General features: G+C 39.0%; 1 protein-coding gene across 7 annotated transcripts in view; it reads right to left on the bottom strand.

The window, feature by feature from the left end:
• Positions 1–24390, bottom strand: part of c1h8orf34 (chromosome 1 C8orf34 homolog) — a 319455-nt gene that overhangs the window by 72472 nt on the left and 222593 nt on the right. For 6 of the 7 annotated variants that reach the window (XM_059982462.1, XM_059982489.1, XM_059982499.1 and 3 more), the window contains exons 8-9: positions 22421–22556; positions 4843–4934 (exon numbers count right to left, since the gene is read on the bottom strand). In XM_059982462.1, coding sequence (XP_059838445.1) covers positions 4843–4934; positions 22421–22556 — 228 coding nt within the window. The remainder of the gene's footprint in view (positions 1–4842; positions 4935–22420; positions 22557–24390) is intronic. The other variant, XM_059982473.1, reaches the window with a different exon arrangement.

Below are 24390 nucleotides of genomic sequence, written 5' to 3'. Positions count from 1 at the left end.
AGTCCACAATCAGTTCTTTGGTTTTATTGATGTTGAGTGCAAGGTTGTTGCTGTGACACCACTCAACAAGCTGATATATCTCACTGCTGTACGCCCTCTCGTCGCCATCCGAGATTCTGCCAACAATCGTCAGCAAATTTATAGATGGGCTGGGTGGAGAATCAGTGAGATTGCGTCTGCCATAGATCTATTGTGGCAATAGACAGTTTGCAGTGGATCCAGGTCCTTGTTGAGGTGGGAGTTGATTCTAGCCATAACCAGCCACTCAAAGCATTTCTATTACTGCTTTTCTATTATGTCTGGATACTTAATTAGAACTGATTTATTCCAGAACACAAAGATCAACCCTATTAGATCTAACTTACTGTGACAATCCTTCATATAATGCATTCATAATATTCCTAGCTTTTATGGATTAATCTCAATACAATTTAACATCCAATATAAAAGTTGATCTTTCCAACACGCAAAACTCACTATTTCTATTTTAGGAGTTGAGTAATGATGAGTGATATTGATCAGTAATGTAAAAATACAAATCAGAGTCAACTTTATATATGTGTTTTTTTTTAAACTCATTTTCCAAAGGGAACTGGCATGAGTCCGCAGATCCGAAGGACTTTCTACAGGGGCACAATTGAGCGCATCCTGACTGGCTGCATCACTACCTGGTATGGGAACTGTACTTCCCTCAATCGCAGCATTCTTCAGAGAGTGGTACAGACAGACCACTGCATTTGTAGATGCGAACTTCCCACTATTCAGGACATTTATAGAGACAGGTGCGTAAAAAGGGCCCGAAGGATTATTGAGGGCCCCAAGTCGCCCCAACCACAAACTGTTTCAGCTGTTACCATCCAGGAAATGATACCACAGCATTAAAGCCAGGACCAACGGGTTCCAGGATAGCTTCTTCCACCAGGCCATCCGACTGATAAATTCACGCGGATACAAAATTGTATTTCTATGCTATGTTGACTGTCCTGTTGTACGTACTTATTTATTACAAATTACTACAGATTGCACATTGCACATTCAGACGGAGATGTAATGTAAAGATTTTTACTCCTCATGTACGTGAAGGATATAAGAAATAAAATCAATTCGATACAGTTCAACTGTTGATGTGTGGTGTGAAACCAGCTGCTGATTCATTGTTGACCATTACCCACTACTAATGTCCACCAATTTAATCTCCAGCTAAACCATGAAGCAAATAAATCTGTGAAGTATCAGCATGGTATAGGCACCCATGGTCAAACATTGTTTATTGTCTGCACCACCCTCAGTACTATAATTCCAAGCAAACGTACCTCAAAAACCTGAGAATCAACAATCCCATTGGAACTGGATCCTTGACTCCCCAACTGCAATCAGTAAGGACACCTCCATCACAATTATTCTCAACACTAGTGCCCCATGAGACTTCACTGCACTACTCCCTGTACATTGCTGACTGTGTGGTCATATTCTACTCTAATTCCTTTTCACATCTGCAGATGATCCGACTGTACCGGGCTATATCTCAAATAAGGACCAGTTGGAAATAGAGAGCCTATTGAGATGGTGTCATGACAACAACCTCTCGCTCCACGTCAGCTTCCATCCTGCTGTTGTAAGTCTTTTGAACATTCTCATTGCATGATAAAATAGACCCTTGACCTCATAACTACCTCATTACAACCTTGCACCTCATGTTTTTCTCTGAAACTCGAGGAGTTAATTCTGCATTCTGTTACTGTTCTTGCTTGTACAACCTCAATGCAGTGTTGTAATGAAATGATCTCTTTGGACAGTATGCAAGGCAAGTCTCCTGCTGTACCTCAGAACATATGGCAATAATAATATTAATCATATACATTATTTATAACATACAAATACAAAAATTACCAGAAATATTCAGCATGTCAGACAACTGCCTAACCTACTAAATGTTCCCAGCACTTTATGGCTGCATTTCAAATTTCCAATATTTTTCATTTTGTAACACTCTTTAAATCTGATGTTCTTAAAGGAATGGTTAAAATTAAAACATCTAAGTAATCTGTACCTTTTGATTTCTCAAATACTGATAGCCTCCAAAATGAATGGGTAAAATATTAATGCTGTTGAGTTTGTGCACAATGACTAGAATATACAGGGTCCCTGTTGTAGCAGTGCAGGGGAAGAGATGGTATGGAGCAGCAGGCATCCATGTTTGGTTGGGGGCTCTCCCTTCTTGTCAGTGCTGCCCTCCAGTGCTAACTCCGTGGAGCACGAGCTGGACTGCATTCATCCGCTGCTGCACACGTGTGAGATGAGGAACTGCAGCTTGTTTTTTTTTGCAGAGAACGTGGCTACAGGACAACATCCAATGTATTGTCAATCTACAGGCCATGACACTCAGGGACTTAGATTATACAAAGTTTGTACATATTTTTTGTGACTTTCTGTTTTGTTGTTATTGTGATTGTCTGTGCTATATGTGCCTTGCACTGTATGTGACTGTTGGTATAGTCTTTTGCACCTTGGCCCCAGAGAAACGCCATTTCATTTGCCTGTATCATGTGTATGGTTAAATGACAATTAAGCTTGAACTTAAACTCACAGAGTGGACAAGGAGATGGTAATGGGAGCCCCTTGGTTACCATTTCATTGCTAGCTGGGTAACTTGGGTGGGCCTTCCTAGTAAAATGTAGCCTGTTTCTGGATGTACACAATGAGACAGCTCCCAAGCTGAAGATGTGCAAGGAAATTAATCTGATCTATTCAGGATTTTTAATGATGATTGAAACTAAGCTGCCTCAATAGCATTAAGCTTTAGCATTAGAGGAGTGGAAAATGTTCAAGTATTCTTCTCGTTGGTTGATGACTGATGGCATCAATGGGAGGGACTGCACTAAGCCCATGCACCATAATATTTGCCAGAGCATCCTCAATGAACTGTCCCATTGAACAGCAGTTTACATATGGAAGTAACCATTCATCATGTACTTGAGAATCAGAAAGAGAAATTCAATATCTGTTTTAATTTATGGACTCATGTTCAATAGTGAGGGAATTAACTTCAAATTACAAACTTCAGTTACAAGATAAAATTATGTTTGCAGAACATTAATGGCAAATGGATTTTAATACCATGAAAGATTATGAGATGCACACTTTTTTGGGGGGGAAATATGGAGGCAATTACTCATTGGAAGCAATGAGGAAATACACAGCTCCTTAAAATAGTAGTACAAATCATTCCTAACTCAAAAACATGGAAACTATGACAAATGTACAAAAATTTGGTTTGATGGACAAGAAGGATAAGGATAATACAAGGATATAGAAGCAATGAAGAAAATGCAAAAAAGTAGATGCCTAATAAGACATTTTTAAGGTGAAGAATATTGCATGACATCACAACAAAACTATTATTATTTTCTCTGATACTCCTAAATTTAGCTTAACTGAAGGATAAATGGTGAAAGGATTCCACTTGTACTTTTTCAAGCCACTTTTTAATTAGGTCTACTTCTTTGTTGCCATTCCTGACTTTTTGGTCCCAGGTGCTAACACAACTCACTGATTTTCACTGTAGATGATCCAGTTGAATATTCAGTTCAACATGACTGAGCATCAAGATCAACAGTGCTTCTCTAGCAAATGCATGTCGATGCTTCTCCTTGAACATAAAAGATAGCAATTACATTGTCACATTGAACATTTCAGCAGGCTGGAGCATAAATCAGAAACCTCATTAAAATACTTCCTGAGATCCACTATTTGATTAGTTTTAATGCTTGTTGTGCAATCTTGTAATTTAGCAATCTTGCCTCCGAGTCAGAAGGTAATGGACTTAAATCCAACTCCACACACTATAATCTAAGCTGACAGTCCACTGCGTTGTTGAAAGAATGAGGATTGCAATCATCTTTCTAAGCTTTCTACCTCCAGAAGTGCATAAATCCAATTACCAATCCTACCTCTGCTCTGAGTCACCTTACTTGGACATAACTTCTGGAGGGGCTACCTCATGGACATATGTTTAAACATTGCGATCTTAGTGGATGTAAACTTTGAAGTAGTAATGGATTTTCTGGCATTGAGTTGATTCTGATGATACATTCATTCATGCCCACTATCTCAGATTTCAAGATCTATGAAATCCATCATTCTATATACTCATGATTCTAACGAGAACAGAACTAATTTGACATGCCAAATGAGGAGGAATTTCTTTAGCCAGAGAGTGGTGAAACTGTGGAATTAATTGCCACATATGGCTATGGTGAGCATGACATTGGGTATACTTAGGCCTTTCCAGCCCTTCGAGTCATGCAGCCCCAGCAATCTGATTAACCCTAACCAAACCACAGGACAATTACAATGACCAATTAACCTATCTGGTACGTCCTTGGTCTGTGGAAGGAAACCAGAAGATCCAGAGAAAACCCACACATTCCATGGGGAGGATGTACGGAGAATCCTCAGTGCCGGAATTGAACTCCAAACTCCGGGACACCTCACGCTGTTTTAGCAATTTAAATTTGATAGGTTCTTGATTAGTCAGTGTGTCAAGGGTCATAGGGGGAAGGTAGTAGAATGGAGGTGAAAAGAAAAATAAATCAGCCACAATGGAATGATGCAGCATTCAATGGGCTGAATGGTCTAATTCTGCTCTTATGCCTCATAATCTTATAATCCTACTTCACCATTGAGTTTTTAATTTTGCAACTTGAAACACGCTGAAATTTCCCACTCAATATATTGAGTTAATATTGTATTCTTGTTCAGATTTTGTTATTTATTTGACAAGGCCACTGCCATGCTTCACCTTTAACATTTTTTTGCGAATATTTGAATGTTCTTACTTACAAGCTGCATGGAGGTTAGGGACTGCCTGTTCAGGGGACTGCGACATCTGTGTTCCATCATCAGATTCTTCCATTAAACTATCTCCCTGGAATCTAGACAAAACAGTACAACTATTTACTAATTTTGTCCTGAGATTTGCAATGCTTTAGAAAATTATCAGCATTTATGTTCAGCAAAACCACTGTACCTTAAAGAGCAGACCTTAAGGAATACTGCAGGAGTGAATAAAAATGATTTGGTCCAGTATAAACATGTGTGTCTTTCCAACTTATATTCAATTAAGTTTGTAAATTCATGTAAAATACTAATAAGAAATTGAGTCATTCTCATAGCCTAACTCATCATCTCTATATAGTAATATAAAATCAGAGGAAATTTACATCCAATAATAATTTTCATACATGTGAACTATACACTAGGTTTTTCAACAGAACCTTAACACCAGCTTAGTGTGATCCTGTTTGAAAATAGTTCTTAACAATTCATAAGATTTCTTCGATTCTTGTTAAACTGCTTTCACAGAAATCCCAAAGTTCCTCTCAGTTTCATTTTGAAATGACAAAGAATGGTATTGATTATATTGTAAGCACAAGTATGGGTCATTGTTGAAAATTCTTTTATGCCGGAGTATTTGATAGAACAGCAGAGTGACAAATAAGACATTCAGAACAAAACTACATAAGTTTTTCATTGATAGAATGCAAAATTTTCCAGAAAGTAGCTGATGTTGAATTAGTTGGTCAATTAATTGGTATTAAAAGTATTCTTTTCATCTCAATCTAAAGAATAATTATTACTGAACTACATTTAAAAGTAGATAGTACATAGGATTTTGGTTTATTGGCCCATCAGTTAATCAGAACAGCCATTTACTCAAGGTAACTCCTAAAGAACAAAAACTGGATCAAGAATATAGCCGGGATTCCCTTCATTTATTTGGGACAATGTACCTCTTAATTGGAGCATGAGACTGTTGCCAAACAGTTTCTAATTAGCATCGGTCATGTGCACTTGCATGGTCAATAGACACTACACCTTAAATAACATCAGATGCATGTGTTTGTGTTCTAAAAGCAGTGATTTTTGTCACTGACAGTTGGCAGGAAATAAACAGCAAGACAATTCAGAACTGTTTTCCTTACCACGGTTTCAGCCATTCAGGCTTGGAGATGTCAGAAACAGCTGGGAGTGAAAATGAAATGATTTCACTACATCCACAACGTAATCATCTTCAATGTTGCAATGAAAATGAAGATTTGGAGGATGCAATCAACTAAAGCACTGTATACAGGCAGTCCATTATCAGCACCAGGTGCCTACACTGATTTTGTTCATTCAATCAAAAGAACATGGCACATAAATTCCTCATTAGATAACTAGAAGGAACTAATACAGTTTCATGTAGTGGTATTGATAGTGTTCTGATTTGTTTCATATTTCATTTAAATAAATAAATTGTTACCCATTTAAACAGTAGTTTGTCTTTTTTATACCTTTTAACTATTTCTATGAAACTTTGGCTAATTGGGGCAACCGCTTAATTGGGCCAAAATGTTTTGGTCCCAATATGTCCCAATTAATTGGAATCCACTATATTTTACTGCTGCACCCCAATTAGTGCAAAAAAAAATTGAAAATCCACATGAAGATGTAAGTAAAATCCTGTTTCTGGTTCAGAATCCATGGGCAAAATGCACTGGGAAGAAAAACAGAACTAACATTGTCTACAGTCAACTGTACCTGATCCCCAAGATCCAGTAGATCTGATTATAGGCACTTCAGAGCAAGGGTAGCAGACACCAACAGAATCAACAAACTCATTCATAAGGCCAGTGATATTGTAGGGATGGAACTGGACTCTCTGATGGTGGTGACTGAAAAGAGGATGCTGTCTAAGTTGCATGCCATCTTGGACAATGACTCCCATCCACTCCATAATGTACTGGTTAGGCACAGGAGTACATTCAGCCAGAGGCTCATTCCACCGAGATGTAACACTGAGCGTCATAGGAAGTCATTCCTACCTGTGGCCATCAAACTTTACAACTCCTCCCTCAGAGTGTCAGACACCCTGTGCCAATAGGCTGGTCCTGGACTTATTTCTATTTGGCATGATTAACTTATTATTTAATTATTTATCGGTTTATATTGCTATATTTCTTCACTATTCTTGGTTGGTGCAGCTGTAACAAAACCCAATTTCCCTCAGGATCAATAAAGTATATCTGTCTGTCTGTCTGATGGCCACAGCCATGTTATTTGCCCCTCACCACCCCATTCATAAGTCTGTTTTCTCTTATCAAATGTGCAAGGAGAGTGCAGAGTATTAGGAAGAAGGAATAAATTGAAATGAGTGAAGATATTTAAGACAACTGCAAAGAAAGTGCTCAAAATCTTAGTCCTAACTAGCACAGAGATCAGGATAGTCTTCATGCCACATGTCTATTTCAGCCATCTGTATTCTTACAAACTCAGCCATACTGATTTGAATTAAACAATAAATGAAATAAAATCATTATTATGACATTAAGTTGCAACATTCTAATTCTGCTACATTTTCCCCCCTCACCACAGTACTCATGTGCATAGTAGTAGTCGACAGACCCCTCCCCCACCCCCCCAAACACAATATGTCCCAGGAAGACTTATAAAGAAGCAGTATCCATTATTAAAGACCCTCACAATCCAAGATATGCCCTCTTTTTATTACTACTCTCGGGGAGGAGGTACAAGAGCTGAAGACTCAAATTCAATGTTTTAGGAACAGCTTATTCCTTTTGGCCATCAGATTTCTGAACCCATGAACCCATGTCCAAGAACCCATGAACACTACCTCGCTATTTTGCACCATTTATTTATTTTTATATATAAAAATTGTTATTGGAACTTAGATTTTTTTAAATTTATTTTGATGTACGGTTGCCACAAATCAACAAGGTTTACAGAATCTGTCAGGGATAATAGACCAGATTCTGATTCTGATATCCACAATTTGGTGCATCCATATAGGAAGAAAATCAAATGCTGATTCATAGTTCACACCAAATGAGCAGATGATAATCACAGGGACTAATGGTGGATGGCCCATCTCAAGTCCCAGCTATCTTCGGTCTCTAATCAGCTGTAGTTGCAGTGCAGTCACTCCAGCCAAATATGATGCTCTCCGAAATGGTCATCTTAGGGGGGATTTCCTTAATCAAGATGCCTGTGAGTGACCCTGTTTAACATGGGGAAGCTGATTCAAGGGCGGCCACCACAATGTCCCTGACAAATCGAGGTCAGGGTCCGGTGGCATGGAATATAAGACAACTGAGGACCTTTCACAGCTGTAGCCTTCCTCCACCTTCATTGCCGTTCTGATGTGCTATCATCATCCACCGGCTCCACTGTTCAGGTCTTGGCTGGATTGTTCTTTGTCTGGAACCTCCTCCTTGACCTTACGACCATAGGTGACCCTACCGGGCAGGGTCATCTAAGCAGCAGACAGCTAAACTCCTGATGGCATCGTTCTCGGGAACTCATCCACAGGATTATTAGTCATGGATACTAGCAGGACATCCACTCACCCAATCAACGAGTGCAGAGGAAATTAGAGTCCAGCTCCAGTAGAAGTTTATGCTATGGGTCACTTACCTTTTAACATGCATAAAGTGGCCATTTTCATAGACCAACATTCACAATAGTCAAGTTACTGTTTGGACTTTGGATTCCACACACTTGGCACAGACCATGCTACTGCTCTGGGAGTGAACTGTGATTGGCTGATGAAGGTGAAAGAGGGTATGAAACAGGAATTCTGCTCAAGGTACTCCCTCTCCTTGCCCCGTGAACCCCACCCCACTTAGCTCTCACGTTCTCTGATCACTGAAATGGTGCAGATATACAGGCAGTGCAATCTCTGGTAGCACTTGCTTGAGCCTGGATGTACTGAGTACGTACCTGAAATGCATCACAGTGATCAGGAAAAGGTACAAGCATTAAGATTCAAACTTTGCTTAAGCATGTTTTACATCTCAATAAATTAATAGAAAAAGGATGAATAAAGCGTCACTATAGCAAAAAGTCTATTTGAAATTGTTAGATATTCAGTGTTCTGTAGTAGTGCAGTCACTTGAGTGAGTGGAATGTTAGAGCGGAGAATGCCTATTCATGGCATTGTTGAACGTGGGGAGGCTGATGCACGGGCAGCCACCTCACGGTCCTTAACAGCTCAGGATCAGGGGTCAGGGTCCAGTGGCACGAGGTGCAGGACAACTGGGGGCCCTTCACTGCTGCAGCCTTCTTCTATCTTCACTGCAGTTCCCAGGGGCCATCATTTTTCACCAGTTCTACTATTAATATCTTGGATGGCATCTCTGAGGATCACCACCTCATCATGGTGAAGAGGCTTATGATTTCCTGCGATCCTGAAGGTGATGCCAGCTAGAGTTTAGTTATTTGGTGCACAGCTCCTGGTAGGGTTGCCCAAGGTGGTAAGACTAAGGGAGAAGTTCCAGACAGAGAGCGATGCAACCAAGACTTCAATGGTGGAGTGTTTAGTAGGAAGACACAGTATGAAATGTACCCTTTAACACCACCTTTTATTATGGCATACTATATCATTTGCTGCTAAGTGCAAATCACCTTATCAATTTATCTTGCTTACTGTGGAATGGCAAAGCTTGAACTGACTGGAATCTGGGGAAGTTGGGATAGGAATGTGACAAGACAGTTTTTGGTCAGTGGGATTTTGGTCAGGACGAAGGGTCTTGGCCCAAAACGTCGACAGCGCTTCTCCCTATAGATGCTGCCTGGCCTGCTGTGTTCCACCAGCATTTTGTGTGTGTTGTACAGTATCCTCATGAAGGCCACTAGACTCTGTCTAAATGCACAGAGTTCCCTTAAAAATCAACATTGTAAAACACATTATGAACTGGTTTAATTATTCATTTCTGCTCTTTGAAAGTAAATTTGAATGTTTTACACCAATCAGACCAAATGTTTTCAATTGTCTGATTAATGAAGTTCAGGGAATCTGGCTGACTGCTTACAAGCGACCTGTATCCCCAGCACCAATTATCATTCTCTGGCATCAGTATTCAGCAGAGCATGAACTGAAAAAACTAAACAGCATATTAAATCAAAATTCGAATCAGCTTGCTACTGTATGAAGCAGGAAGAATAACCAGTCAACCAAGGATCACTGATAGAGATAAGAGGAGAAAAACCTTGCATAGAATATGAACAACAAAAATTATTTTGCAAATAGATTCGCATGGGTGGATCAGAGGAAGTTCAGAATACAATGTTGCAAATGTTCTGAATTTGGCAGAATGAATGATTTTTACACAGTCATTAATTACAGGATGAAGGGAATATTTGCAATGAATAAATGAGTTCAAATGTTAGTCTTATCAGATATCAGGTGACAGTAAAACTAAGAAATTGTTCCTCCCATCAGGTGGCAACTCTGCCATTTCTAAAGCATTTGTCTGTTTTACGAGGCCAAGTTGCTAGCTGAACACTCAACCCAGCATAAGTAGAATTCGTGCAAGGAGCTAGCCAGCCTTGAACCTGGGGCTTCTTGATCTGAAGTCTGATGTGGATCCCACTACACCACTGGCACAGACAAGATTAAGAAATGCCTCCTGCACTTTTTATATGTCATCTGATTTTATGAACATTGTTGCTGAATCTTCCTGATCCAGTCAAGGTTTTGAGAGGAATTCAGAAGCCATTCAGTCAGTTCAGTCCAAAACAGAGATGCACAACAAGCCCTGGACTCAGTGACAATTACCACCATAATTTATCACTAAACCTCATTGCTGGACTCCACATGACAATCTGCCTCTCCAATCCTGTGTCCAGTCAGACATGACAAAGGTAAATAGGCCCCAATCATTTTCACAAAGATTCAAGAATGAGAAAGATATGTTACTTTATAAAAAATAATTTACTTCAGTTTAGTATAGATCATACTAGTTCAGACAGTCATTCAACACTACAGAACAGAAGCAGGTCCTTTGGCCCATCTAGTCTGTGTCGAACAATTAATCTGCCTAGTCCTATCAACCTGCACCAAGACCATAGCCTTCCATACTCCCCTCATCCATGTACTGCCCAAATTTATTTTAAATGTTGAAATCAAACTCACATCCACCACTTCTGCTGGAAGCTTGTTCCATATTCTCAGCACCCTCTGAGTGAAGAAGTTTCCCCTCATGTTCCCTTTAAACATTCTACCTTTTCACCCTTAACTCATGACCTCTAGTTTGAGTCTCAACCAACCTCAGATTCAAGATGTTTAATACAATTTCTTGTAGAGTAGTGTGAATGAGAACAAAATAATTGTTACTCTGGATCCAATGCAGCCCAAAAAAACACAACATATAAAGAACACAATAATAATTTCAAAAAACACACCAAATACAGACACACAAGATAGCTTATATACCTGTATATAGATTGATTATAGGTCAGCACCTACGTACAGGCGTCTCATAGAGTCATAGAGAAGTACAGCACAGAAGCAGGTCCCTTGACCCTTCTAGTCTATGCCAAAACTACTTAACCTGCCTACTCCTATTGACCTGCACCGGGACCATAACCCTCCATATCCCTCCTGTCCATGTACCTATTCAAACTTCCCTTAAACATTGAAATCAAGCACCAATTGTGCTGGCAGCTCATTCCACACATGTTCCCCTTAAACTTCTCACCTTTCACCCTTAACCCATGACGTCTAGTTGTAGTCCCACCCAACCTCAGTGGAAAAAACCTGCTTGCATTTACCCTATCTAGACCCCTCATAGTTTTGCATACCTCTATCAAACCTCCCCTCAATCTTTAACATTCCCAGAATAAAATCCTAACCTATTCAATCTTTCCTTACAACCCAAGTCCTCCAGACCCAACTGCATCCTTATAAATTATCTCTGCAGTCATTCAACCTTGTTTACATTTTTCCTGTAGGCAAATAACCAAAACTGCTCACAATACTCCAAATTAGGCCTCACCAACATCTCAATCAACTTTAACATAACACCTCCATCCCCAATACTCAATACATTAATTATTGAAGGCCAATGTGCCAAAAGCTTTCTTTAATGCCCTTCCAATGAATTATAGATCTGTATTCCCATATCCCTTTGTTCTAACACACTTCCCTGTGCCCTACTGTATAAGACCTACCCTGGTTGGTCCTACTAAAGTGCAAAACCTCACACTTGTCTGTATTCAATTCTGTTTTCCATTTTTCAGCCCATTTTTATACCCAGTCCAGATCCCTCTGCAAACTTTGATAGTCTTTCTTACTGTCCACTCTACCCCCAACCTTGGTGTCATCTGAAAGTTTGCTGATCCAGATTACTACATTATCAGCTTGTGGCACACCACTAGTCTCAGGCCTCCAGTCAAAGAGGCAAACCTCTACTACCACTCTCTGGTTTCTCCCACAAAGCCAATGTCTCACCCACGTTACTATCTCATCTTGAATGTCAAGCGACTGAACCGTCTTGACCAACCTCCCATGAGGGACTTTGTCAAAGGCCTTGCTAAAGTTTATGTAGAGAACATCCACTGCCTTACCTTCATCAAATTTCCTGTAACTGTGTCAAAAAGCTCTGTAAGATTTACCTACCATGCACAAAGCCATGTTGACTATTCTTAATCAATCGCTGTCTATCCAAATAGTTATGTACTGTATATCCAGTTCCTGAGGATATCTTCTACGAGCTTACTGTCTGACATCAGGCTCACTGGCTTATAATTTCCCGATTTATTTTTAGAGCATCCCTTTATCCAACCTGTTATTATAATTAGTTCTCTCTTATCCAGGCCAATAATGCTCTCCAAATCTATTCCTGTAAATTGCTTCTGCATACCATCCAAAGCCACCACATCTTTCTAGCAATGTGGCGACCAGAATACACAAAATACTCCTGAAATGGCATAACCAAAGATATATACAGCTGACACATTATTTCCCTTCTTTTATATTCCAATCCCTAATCAATGAAGGTAAGCAAATTTACTACCATCTTTACTCCCTTTGCATTTATGTTGCGACCTTCAGGGACCAATAGACATTCACCTTCAGATTCCTCTATACATCAATGGTGCTTGCCAATTACTGTATACTTATATTTCACTTTCCATCTGCAATTTTACATCCCAAACTTCCAAATGGCATATATTCTGTTGTATCCTTCCCACTTTTCACAACTCCACCATGTCACCTGCAAATATGCAAATCAGATCTTCATTTTTTTTTAAACAAAATTATTAACGTATATTACAAACAACAGAGGTCACTGCACTGATTGTTGCCAAACATACCTGGTCATAGACCTCCAATTAGAAAAACACACCTCTATTTCTACATTCTTATCTCCTATAAACAAACCAAGTTTGGATCCAACTTATGACTCTTTGCGATCCCATGTGACTTAATCTCCTGTCCAGATTATCATAAACAATATTTCAACATCACACATCTGTGCAGGTAGTATATTATTCTCAGTTGAAGTTAATGTGAAGTTGAGACTTTGCATCTTTTTTCATACTTGTTTCTAAATAGAAAAGATGAACAAGTCTGTATCTGCAAAATCTATACAGTTGTTTCAGAATATTTGAATCAATATTATTTTATCATACTGGTATGCCATAACATAGTGCAGTTATTGGAAATAGGTTTGATTGGCTGACCGAGGAGATTAATAAAATAACAACATAGTTAACTGTCAATTACAGTTAAAACTCAACAAGGGTTTTGCTAATGTTGTCAAGTCATAATTCTTTTACATTGCTGATACCTTGAATTATTATTCTTAAGTATAAAATATTTACTCATTCTAAAAATGGTGATAATATATCCATAAAATTATTTTCCCTGAACTAACAATTGAAAATTAGCAACAAAAGACTCAGACAAGGTTGTCTAAGGAAGGGAAACTTGAAATTTAGACACCAAAAAATCATAAAGGTATGGGAAAAGCAAGAAGTTTAGCTGAATGTTTCCTGGATTAGAGAGTATTAGTTCAAACAAGAGGTTGGACAAACTTTGATTGCATTCTCAACAACATCAGAGGCTGTGGATCAAGTATATAAAATCATGAGTTATATAGATAGGGTACAATCATCAGAGTGTTTTTATTCAGGGTAGAAATGTCAAATACCAAAGGGAATAGCTTTAAAGAAATAAGGTGGATGATCTTGTTGCAATATCACAGATTGCCATGTTTGATGTTGAGGGCATCACTGAATTATGGCTGAGGGATGGTTATAGTTGGGAGCTGAATGTCCAAGGTTACTTGTTATATTGGAAGGATAGGAAGGTAGGTAGAGGGGTGGTGTTCGCTCTGCTGGTAAAGAATGGCATCAAGTCAGTAGAAAGAAGTGACATAGGATCGGAAGATGTTAAATCCTGTGGGTTGAGTTAAGAAACTGCAAGGGTAAAAGGACATTGATGGCAGTTATATACAGGCCTCCCAACAGTGGCTAGGAGGTGTACCACAGATTACAACAGGAAATAGAAAAGGCGAGTCAGAAGGCCAGCGTTATGGTAGTCATGGGAGATTGGGGAAAATCAGGTTGGTAATGAATCACAAGAGAGTGAATTTGTTGAATGACTAAGAAATAGCTTTTTAGAGCAGTTTGTCATTGAGCCTACCAGGGATCAACTATACTAGATTGAGTGTTGTATAATGAACTGAGGCAATTAGGGAGCTTAAGGTAAAAGAATCCTTAGGAGTCCGTGATCACAATATGATTGTGTTCAACTTGAAATTTGATAGGAAAAAAGTAAAGTATGATGTAGCAGTATTTCAATGGAGTAAGGGAAATTACAGTGGTATTAGAGAGGAGCTGGCCAAAATAAATTGGAAGGAGCTGCTGGCAGGGATGTCAGCAGATCAGCCATGGCGTGTGTTTCTGGGAAAAAATGAGGAAGGTGCAGGACATGTGTATTCCAAAAATGAAGAACTACTCAGATGGTAAAATAGTACAACTGTAGCTGACAAGGGAAGTCAAAGCTATTGTAAAGGCAAAAGAAAGGGCATACAACAAAGCAAAAATTAGTGGGAAGATAGAGGATTGAGAAGTTTTTAAAAACCTACAGAGAGCAAGTAAAAAATCATTAGAAAGGAAAAGATGAAACTTGAAAGCAAACTAGCAAATAATATCAAAGTGGGTAGTAAGTTTTGTCATGTGTGTTAAAAATAAAACAGAAATGAGAGTGGATATATGACTGCTAGAAAATGAGGCAGGAGAAATATTAATGGGGGGTAAGGAGATGGCTGATGAACTAAATGAGTATTTTGTGTCAGCCTTCACTGTGGAAGACATTAGCAATATGCCTGATGTTGTAATGTGAGAAGGAAGAGAAGTGGCTGCAGTTACTGTTACAAGAGAGAAGTTGCTCAAAAAGTTGAAAGACATAAAGTTACAAAAGTCACCTGGACCAAAGGAACTGCACCCTAGAGTTCTGAAAGAGGTAGCATTAGAGATTGCGGTGGCATTAGAAATGGTAGCATCCGTCGGTCTTGAGAGACCATGGATCTGCGCCTGGAGTCTCCAGGGTGCAGACCTGGGCAGGGAGACCGGCAGTTGCCCAAGCTGCAAGCCTTCCCCTCTCCACGCCACCGATGTTGTCCAAGGGAAGGGCACTAGGACCCATGCAGCTTGGCACCGGTGTCATCGCAGAGCAATGTGTTGTTAAGTGCCTTGCTCAAGGACACAAACATGCTGCCTCAGCTGAGGCTCGAACCAGTGACCTTCAGGTTACTAGTCTGATGCCTTGCCCACTAGGGCACGCGCCAACATGTAGAAATGATCTTTCAAAAATCATTGGACTCTGGTATAGTGCCAGAGGACTGGAAAAATGCAAATGTTACTCCACTCTTTAAGAAAGCATGAAGGCAGCAGAAAGGAAATTATAGAATAGTTAGCCTGACCTCAGTGGTTGGGAAAATGTTAGGGTCAATTGTTAAGTATGTGGTGATGGAGTACTTGGTGACACAGGACAAGATAGTACAAAATCAGCATGGTTTCCTTCAGGGAAAAACATGCCTGATGAACCTGTTGGAATTCTTTGAGGAAATTAGAAGTGAAAGAGATAAAAGGGATGCAGTGGATGTTGTATATTTGGACTTTCAGAAGGCCTATGACAAGGTGCCACACATGAGACTGCTTACTATGTTCAGAGCCCATAGTATTACAGAAAGTTACTATTGGCTGATTGGTAGGAGGCAGCAAGTGGGAATAAAAGGATTCTTTTCTGATTGGCTGCCAGTAACTAGTGGTGTTCCGCAGGGGTCAGTGTTGGGATCACTTCTTTTTATGCTGTTTATAAATGGTTTAGATGATGGAATAGGGCAGCTTTGTTGCCAAGTTTGCAGATGATCTGAAGATTGGTGGAGGGGCAGGCAGTGTTGAGGAAACATGTAGGATGCAGAAGGACTTGGACAAATTAGGAGAATGGGCAAGAAAGTGGCAAATGAAATACAATGTTGGAAAATGCATGGTCATGCACTTTGGTAATAGAGATAAATGTGTGGACTATTTCTAAATGGGAGGAGATGCAGGAATCTGAGATGCAGAGGGACTTTGGAGTCCTTGTGCAGAACACCCTGAAGGTTAACTTGCAGGATGAGTTGGTGCTTGGGTCATTGGGTGTATTTATGGCAGAGATTAATAGGTTCTTGATTGGACATGGCATCAAAGGTTACGGGGAGAAAGACAGGAACTGGGATTGAGGAGGAGATAGAGAAAAAGGATCAGCCATGATTGAACGGTGGAGCAGACTCGATGGGCCAGATGACCTAATCCTGCCCCTATGTCTTAAGGTCTAAGAGTCAGAGACAAAATGTTAAAGGAGATTTATGAAGCTGGTTTCTCTTGCAGAGTGGTAAATGCTTGTAATAAGCTGCCACGAGAGGTGGTAGAAGCAGATATGACAGGCATTTTGACCAAACACATGAACAGTCTGGGAATATAGACTATGTGCAGAGAAATTGGATTAATTTGACATAGACATCATGTGCTATAGGGCTTTGCTGTACTGTACTGTACTGTTCTATTTTCTATATTCAAAATATTTATCTTGTGTACATTCCATGGATTCATCTTCAACCCTATTTTGACAAATTTGTTTTGCCCAGTCTCTATGTAGGTTAACTTCCCCATGATAGCTATAGTGTTCATTTACATATATCTCTAATTTCCTGGGTCATGCCGTTCCCGATATTACAACCATTATTCACTGGTCTATATTTTCCACCATTAGCTGTGCTTCAACTGGATGGAAATTTATTCCGGTTCAATACCATAATCTCTCGAGACAAGATCATTCTTCCACACTGCTCTCACGTCCTTTAAGTAAGAGTGATATTACCAGACTCATTCAGCATGGAAACCAGTCCTTTCTCACACAAGGTCCACGCAAACCACCAGGCACCCACTTACACTAATCTCATTTTATTTTCCCCGGATTTCCATCAACTGCCCCAGATTCTATCACTTACCTACACTTTAGATGTGACTTTCTGTAGCTAATTAACCAATCAACCTGTGATTCCTTGGGATGTGGGCGAAAATTGGAGAAATCTTAAGAAAAACCATGCAGTCACAGGTAGAACACACAATTAGGAATTACTCTGGAGTAATAAAGTTACTCCCACATAACTACAGATTAACTAAAATGAGAACCAGTCCAGGAAATAGAACCTGTTCGCAATTTAACTTCAATTGATCCTTTAAGGCTTTTCAAAGCAATAGCTAGGTATGGAACATTCTGAATCTGTATCACTGAAACCATGCAGGGAAGACAGTAAATGAACGGAATGAGAATAGGGCATGACAGAGCATGGTGTTTTCCTGTATTAATTCATCATACAAGCATATTCCTGCCACTCAAAGCACAGTTCAGACAGGTTTGTTTTGTCACATTAATATTCTGGCTAGTTGCATAATCAGGGACACATCCTCAACACTGTGACAGAAGAGGTACAATATACTTAAGGTGTCTCGGAGTTTGTGCTTATACTCTGTCAGACCAGCCACCAATATTGAATATTCAAAGGAGTTCTGTTAGTTGGGGTGTGTGACCATTGTAATACAATGGATTCCAATTAAGTTGTTGTTGCTTATTTGGGACAACTCTTAAAGAACAAAAATAAGTTAAGAAAATAGCCGGGAAGCCCTTTGTTTATTTATGACACTATGCCAATTAACCAGGACGGAAGACTATTGCTGAACAGTTTTTAACTAAAGCTAGTCGAGTGCATGTCGTGTGACACTACGCCATGCTTAGAGAGAAAAGTTGTTAAATAGCGTCACTTGCATGTGTTTGTGTTCAAAAAATCTGCGACTTTTGTGACTGATAGTTATAAGTAGAAATGAGTAATAAGCAGTAAGACAATTCAGATAATTTTGCTCACTGGGGTTTCAGGTATTCAGGCTTCAAAATGCCAGAAATGGTCGGGAGTGAAAATGAAATGATTTCACTACTTCAGCAAGTACTGAATTTGAAGGTATTGATTTTGTTTATTTACAATCAATCAAAAGAACACAGTAGTGTACTATGGATTCATTCCTCTGTCAATAACTATTGCATTGTTTTAAGGTACTATAGTACTTTTGATAGTGTTCTAATTTGTTCTGTTTCATTTACTTTGTAAATATATACCTTGTTATTCAGTTAAATCGTACTTTGTCTTTTTTATACCTTTTTAACTACTTCAATGAAACTTTGGCTAATTGGGGCAGTTACTTAATGTGTCCCAATTAACTGGAATCCACTGTATACATTTAGCAAAGTTACTTTCCTGTATTTGAAATGTTAAAGTTAAGTAAGTGATTATAGTCACTGTGGTTAATGAATTATTGCTGTCTTTGTGTTTAAAAGTATGAAGTATTGTGTGAGAATGGGAGAACCAGATTCTCTTCATATTATCTGCTGTTTTGAATATTTGCTAAAAGTATATCTGAGTTACAGCTTCTGTATGGCTCAGTTTGATCAGTCACAACAGACACAAACTCCACAAAGGTCAGGAAATCAACCCACATCATTTGATCTGTGTAGCAGCAGCTCTACTTGTGATGCCACTGATAATCCGATAGAAATCAGCTCTGAGTTTGAAAGTAACGTGGTTCAATGCAAACCTGTGATCCTAAATTTAAACAAAGGAAACTATGAGGGCATGAGAGGAGTGCTGGTTATACTTGAATGGGAGAATACACTGAAAGGTAGGACTGTGGAAAGAATTTGTTGTAATTTCAAAAAAGTTAAAAGTAGTGGATGTGGCCAAGTCCATCACGGGGACAACCTTTCCCACCGCTGAGCACATCTGCATGGATTGTTGTCACAGGAAAGCAGCATCCATCATCAGGGACCCCCATCACCCAGGCCATGCTCTCTACTTGTACTGACATCAGGAAGAAGGGACAGTAGCCTCAGGATTCAAACCACCAGTTATTATCCCTCAACCATCAGTCTCTAGAACCAGAAGGGATAACTTCACTCAACTTCACTTGCCCCATCATTGAATTGTTCCACAACCTATGGACTCTTCGTCTCATGTACTCAATATTTATTGCTTGCTTGTTTGTTTGTTTGTTTGTTTATTTATTATTCCTCATTTTATTCCTCCATTTTGCACTTGCGCAATTTGTTGTCTTTTGCACACTGCACTAGTTGTCCACCCTGTTGGTGCAGTCATTCATCGATTCAATTAAGGTTATTGAGTATGCAACCACAAGAAAATGAATCTCAGGCTTGTATATGATGACATATATATTAATACTAAAGTTATTTTTAACTTTCTCCACCAATAGAAGAAGAAATTCAACAAGTGGCTGACAATAGAAACCAAAGAAATTGCTAAATCCAAGGAGGAGGCCTGTAAAGTTGCAGAAAACTCCTGAAGGCCTGACAATTGGGAGTGCTTTAACAAACGAGGAGCAAACAATTGATGAAGAAACGCAAGATAGTATCTGGGAGAGGACAGGCAGGAAACATTAAAACAAGTAGCAAAAACTTTAAGACCAGGAGAATAGACAAAGGAACAGCAGAAGAATTAAATAATTACTTTGCATGCATTTTCATAGTAGAAGACATATGTAATGCACTGGAAGGTTTCACTGCTAATGTAATGGCTTCTCTGTAATGTTCCACTGCTAAGGCAATGGCTTCTCTGTAGCAGCAATGTTTGGGTTATGACCAGAGATAACGGGGCAAGCTAGCCAATGAGCGGGATGTTGTTCTTTCTTCTGTGGCTGAGAGCCGGGAACTTGTGGTCTTTTGCCGGGGAGAGAGGAAGAGTGAAGATGCGAATGGAGAGAGTTGGTAGACTGCCGGATGGAGTGGACTTGGACCGAGGATCCGAGGGTCAGCGACAATCAGAGGAGGTCGATGGTGGACAAGTGGCCCTATCAGTGAGCTCCAAAATTGCACATTAGACTGCTTCATGAGAATGGGCCCTTGTTCTTTTTTTTTTACTAACCATACAGTCAAACTAAGAACTATAAAGCTCAAATGTTTAATCGCATATTGTGTACTGTTTGTTATTTCATGGTACTGATTTGTAACAAGGGATCACATCGCACAGCATCAACCCAAATGAGATTTCTGAAGTTTGGCCGGGCCGGGGGCTATCATCTCCCTATATTCAGTCGCTAGCCGAACTGAGAGTTACAGCTGAACATACAAGAAAAAAATCATGAGAGGAGGAGGAAACAAAGTAGTGAAGTTTTAGTCCTTAAATAATGTGAGAGAAATAAGTGAGCTTGAAAGCTGATAAATCCAGAAACCTGATGATCAAACATCCCTTTAAGTGGTGGCTTTAGAAATAGTGGATGCTTTACTTATAATTTCCCAAAGTTTGAAAGATATTGGAATTTTGCCTGCAGAATGGAAGATTGAAAATGTAATCCTATTATTCAAGAAAGAATTAAGAAAGAAAACAGGGAACTGCTGACCTATCAGTTTAAAGTCAATGGCCCATGAAATGCTGGCATCTATAATGAAGGATTTAATAACTGAATATTTTGTGAAGAATAAAAGGGTTGATTAGAACCAGCATGAGTTTGTAAAAGAAAAATCATTTTAGACTAATTAACCAGAACTCTGTGATGATGTGTCTAAAAAACTAGAATACAGAAAATCAGTGGATGCAGTGTTTTTGTATTTTCAGAAGGTGTTCCATAAAATCCCAGAGAGGAGGGTGATCAGCAAGTTAGAAAGCATGAGAGAAAGGTAATACACTGATACGGATTATGAATTGGCTCAAGGACTGAAGGCATAGAGTGGAAATAAGTAAATCATACTTAGACTGGTAGTGGGGTATCAGAGAAAACAAGCTGGGGCACCATCTTTTCACAAATTATGTCAACAATTTGTTTGAAGGGACCAAAGGTCATATTTCCAGTTTTGCTGACAATACAGAATGAGGTGGAATTCTGAGTATGGAAGAGGATTTAAAGAGGCTGCATTTGTACTGCCTATAGAGGACCCAGATAATGTTCCCAGACATTTTTGGGATAACACATCAGGTACTGTCTTGCTGATGATACTCCATACCTTAAAGAATAAATCTGAAAAGGAGGTCAACAAAGAACTTTTGAAAGATTAAGTTTAACCAAAATTTCAAGACACCTAGAACTAAATATTAGCATACTTTAGTCTTTGGAACCACTTAATGTCTGTTTCATTGTGGGATCTGACATTACTACCATTGAGATATTTGGCAATACTGGACAAAAGAAACATTAGACTGGATATTTCTTTCAACTGGCAGGAAGTTCAGTATTCCTGTATATGCACACACTATTCCCAAAGATCCTGAACGATACTTCCCAGCTAATTCTTAGTTGTGCTCAGACAATGTATTCCTCCTGGAGTCCAGCAGTAGGACATGAAATTCCATAATTTCCCCAGTAGTTATGCCAGGAAATCTGCTTGCTACAAAATCTGGCCCAGGTTCTGTACCTGCACTCATTTCAAAAATGAGTATTGACGAGGGAAGGAATGCCTCAAGATTCTTGAGATTTTTGTTGAATTAGTTAACAGAAATCTATTTAATTGTTTCCACATTTCCCAATATTTTATTGTATTATTGTATTAGATAATATTAAAAAATAAATATGGTTTAATTAAAATTAATTATTTTAGAATGCCTGCAAACTTTGACACCTGGGTAAATTTGAGAGCATGGCTTAACTGGCTGACAAAGAATTTCTATGAGTGGAGCTTGTAAGTGCTCTGTCATGTAATATTATTCACAACTAGAAAGGCCTTCCACACCGGAGTTGCTTTCATTCAGAAATTTGCCACTAAAAAAATGTATGCATTTTGCAAACTGCTAATAGATTTTGGGCTAATAAGTTTACAGATGAGTTTTAAGGAAGCAACTGGTTGGCTAGGCATTTTATTGCAGTGTATTGCCAATGTGGGGATGGCATTTTGTTACTTGAAAATTTGGATGTAGCTTAAAAGTTGCTCCAAAGGGAAAGAATAATCAAGTCCATATTTGAGAATCAAAGATGGTGGCTTTATAAGTAACAATACATCAGCAGTAAGGATACAAAACGGGTGCTACAATACCTGGCACACCTCGAGCAGATGTTGAGCGTAACTTTGGCTTGAGGCTCTGCAGAGTACAGGCTTCGACCTTGGCTAAACCTGTTACCAGACGGCACGTGATCAGTAATGCCCTCCATCCTCAGATCATCCAGGTCCTCTGAAATTTCAACAAGATCTATCAATTTGTTTGAAAGTTAAATCTATCAAAATGCATCAAGTAGGAAGCAAGTGATTTGGAAATTAGTTATTAAACAGTAACATTTGCGAATAATATAACTTCTCTTAACGATGACTATATTTAGATTCACATGTGGGAATTTAAGACACTATACTTAAGACACTATATAATTGAGTTAATGAGTAGGAGCAGTGTTTGACTCAGCTCCTCTCAGTTCCTTCAGAGTTCTCTGTAGTCAATAAAAGAAGGTATTTTCTGTGCAGCTCGGGTGGGTGGGGGGTGTGGCAGATTACTTTTCCATTGATCTACAGCACTACATTATCTCTCAATCCTCCTCTTCTCCCCATCCCCATTGCCAATATTGTTAGTCCACTCTGCCCAACTAACAGCATCATAATAACATGATTTACACATATCTTCAGGAAGAAGAGAACATTTCATGTGAAGATATCAAAGATGGGGGTGTGGGGGAGGGCTCACTAAAAATGTTGTACTAGGAACTATTTTTGGAGGGGTGCATACTATTTGTCGCAATCAATTACTAATTGTAACTTCCCTTACCAAATCTGATCATCTAAGCTGGCAGAACTGTTTTTGAATCTCTTCCCTGCCTTCAATAGTCACCTGATTTTCAAATATCATAATAAGACTTAAACAATCTGCATTAGATTTATTATGAGCAGATTATTGTACAAACCTTTTTGAAATTCATTCAAAAAAGATTAAAATGATGCAAAGATATTACGAACATATTGTCGCGGGTTTTATAGTTGGCAGAGAAGGTACAATGCTCATTTCTAGCCTCAGTATAGCTACACAAAAGGAATTTCTGGCCAGGGCATTGTCACTTTTCACCAGGTTAGTCTGATTTGTATTCTTTTAATGGAAGCTGGGGTGTCTGTGGCATTCAGGAACAGTAGTATCATCATGCAGGCTGAGCACACATTAAATAGTGCTTTCAGAATCAGACTTCGTTCAGTTGTATGTTTTAAAAATTCCTTCGCTCTCACTCAGCAACGCTGAACAATTTCAATTGTGGATTTTACAGTGAGAATAACGTGTGCCGAGAAGATGTCCAAGTTGTTCATGTTAAATTACAGATTATATGTTTACTGAACTGCAACGATCACAATGAGGCATCTAATGGAGGGCAAATAATGTGTAAAAAATCACTCTTAATGATGATCCGCAAACATTCGATAAAATCCCATCATAGTAGAAGAGGAATCTAAGCTTCAGTTAATTAAATGGATCTAGAATTAAAATAAAGTGACAGCTCAGATATGGGAATGCAGCAACACATATGGTGCTTTAATGCCTTTTGGTACCATAACAATGTGTGACTCTAAACCCACATCAAATGTTTATTCTCTAAAATAACTAAGCAAGGCTTTGAAGGGAACTATGATTGCGTTTGACAGTGATACCCAATTCACCAAAAATAATTTTTTTAAAAAGTGGATCATTGATTTTTAAATGCTTACCTACTCGGTAAAATACGTGTTGTGCATAGTTAAATCAGTAGTAGGTGAAGAATCCTCACGTCTTGAAATCCTTGAAAAATAATTATTTTACTTTTGGATATCTTTAAATTTACTGTCTTATAACATGCAAAAGCACTTGTGGGATGCATGCTATTCTGTAACTGAGGTTTTCTTAAATACAGTGGATTCCAGTTAATTGGGACTTCAGGTGATCAGGTTAATCAGGGCCACTTATTGAGCCAACTCTTTGAGGAAATAGCCAAGATTCCCTTGTTTGGGACACTATTGCTGCTTAAATGGGCAGGACAGTTTCGAGCTAGCATCAGAAC

Source organism: Hypanus sabinus, chromosome 1 (genome assembly GCF_030144855.1).
Source record: "Hypanus sabinus isolate sHypSab1 chromosome 1, sHypSab1.hap1, whole genome shotgun sequence".
NCBI classification, from domain to species: Eukaryota; Metazoa; Chordata; class Chondrichthyes; order Myliobatiformes; family Dasyatidae; genus Hypanus; species Hypanus sabinus.
Note: the sequence above shows the minus strand (reverse complement) of the source record. Positions and strands in the feature narration are given on the sequence as shown.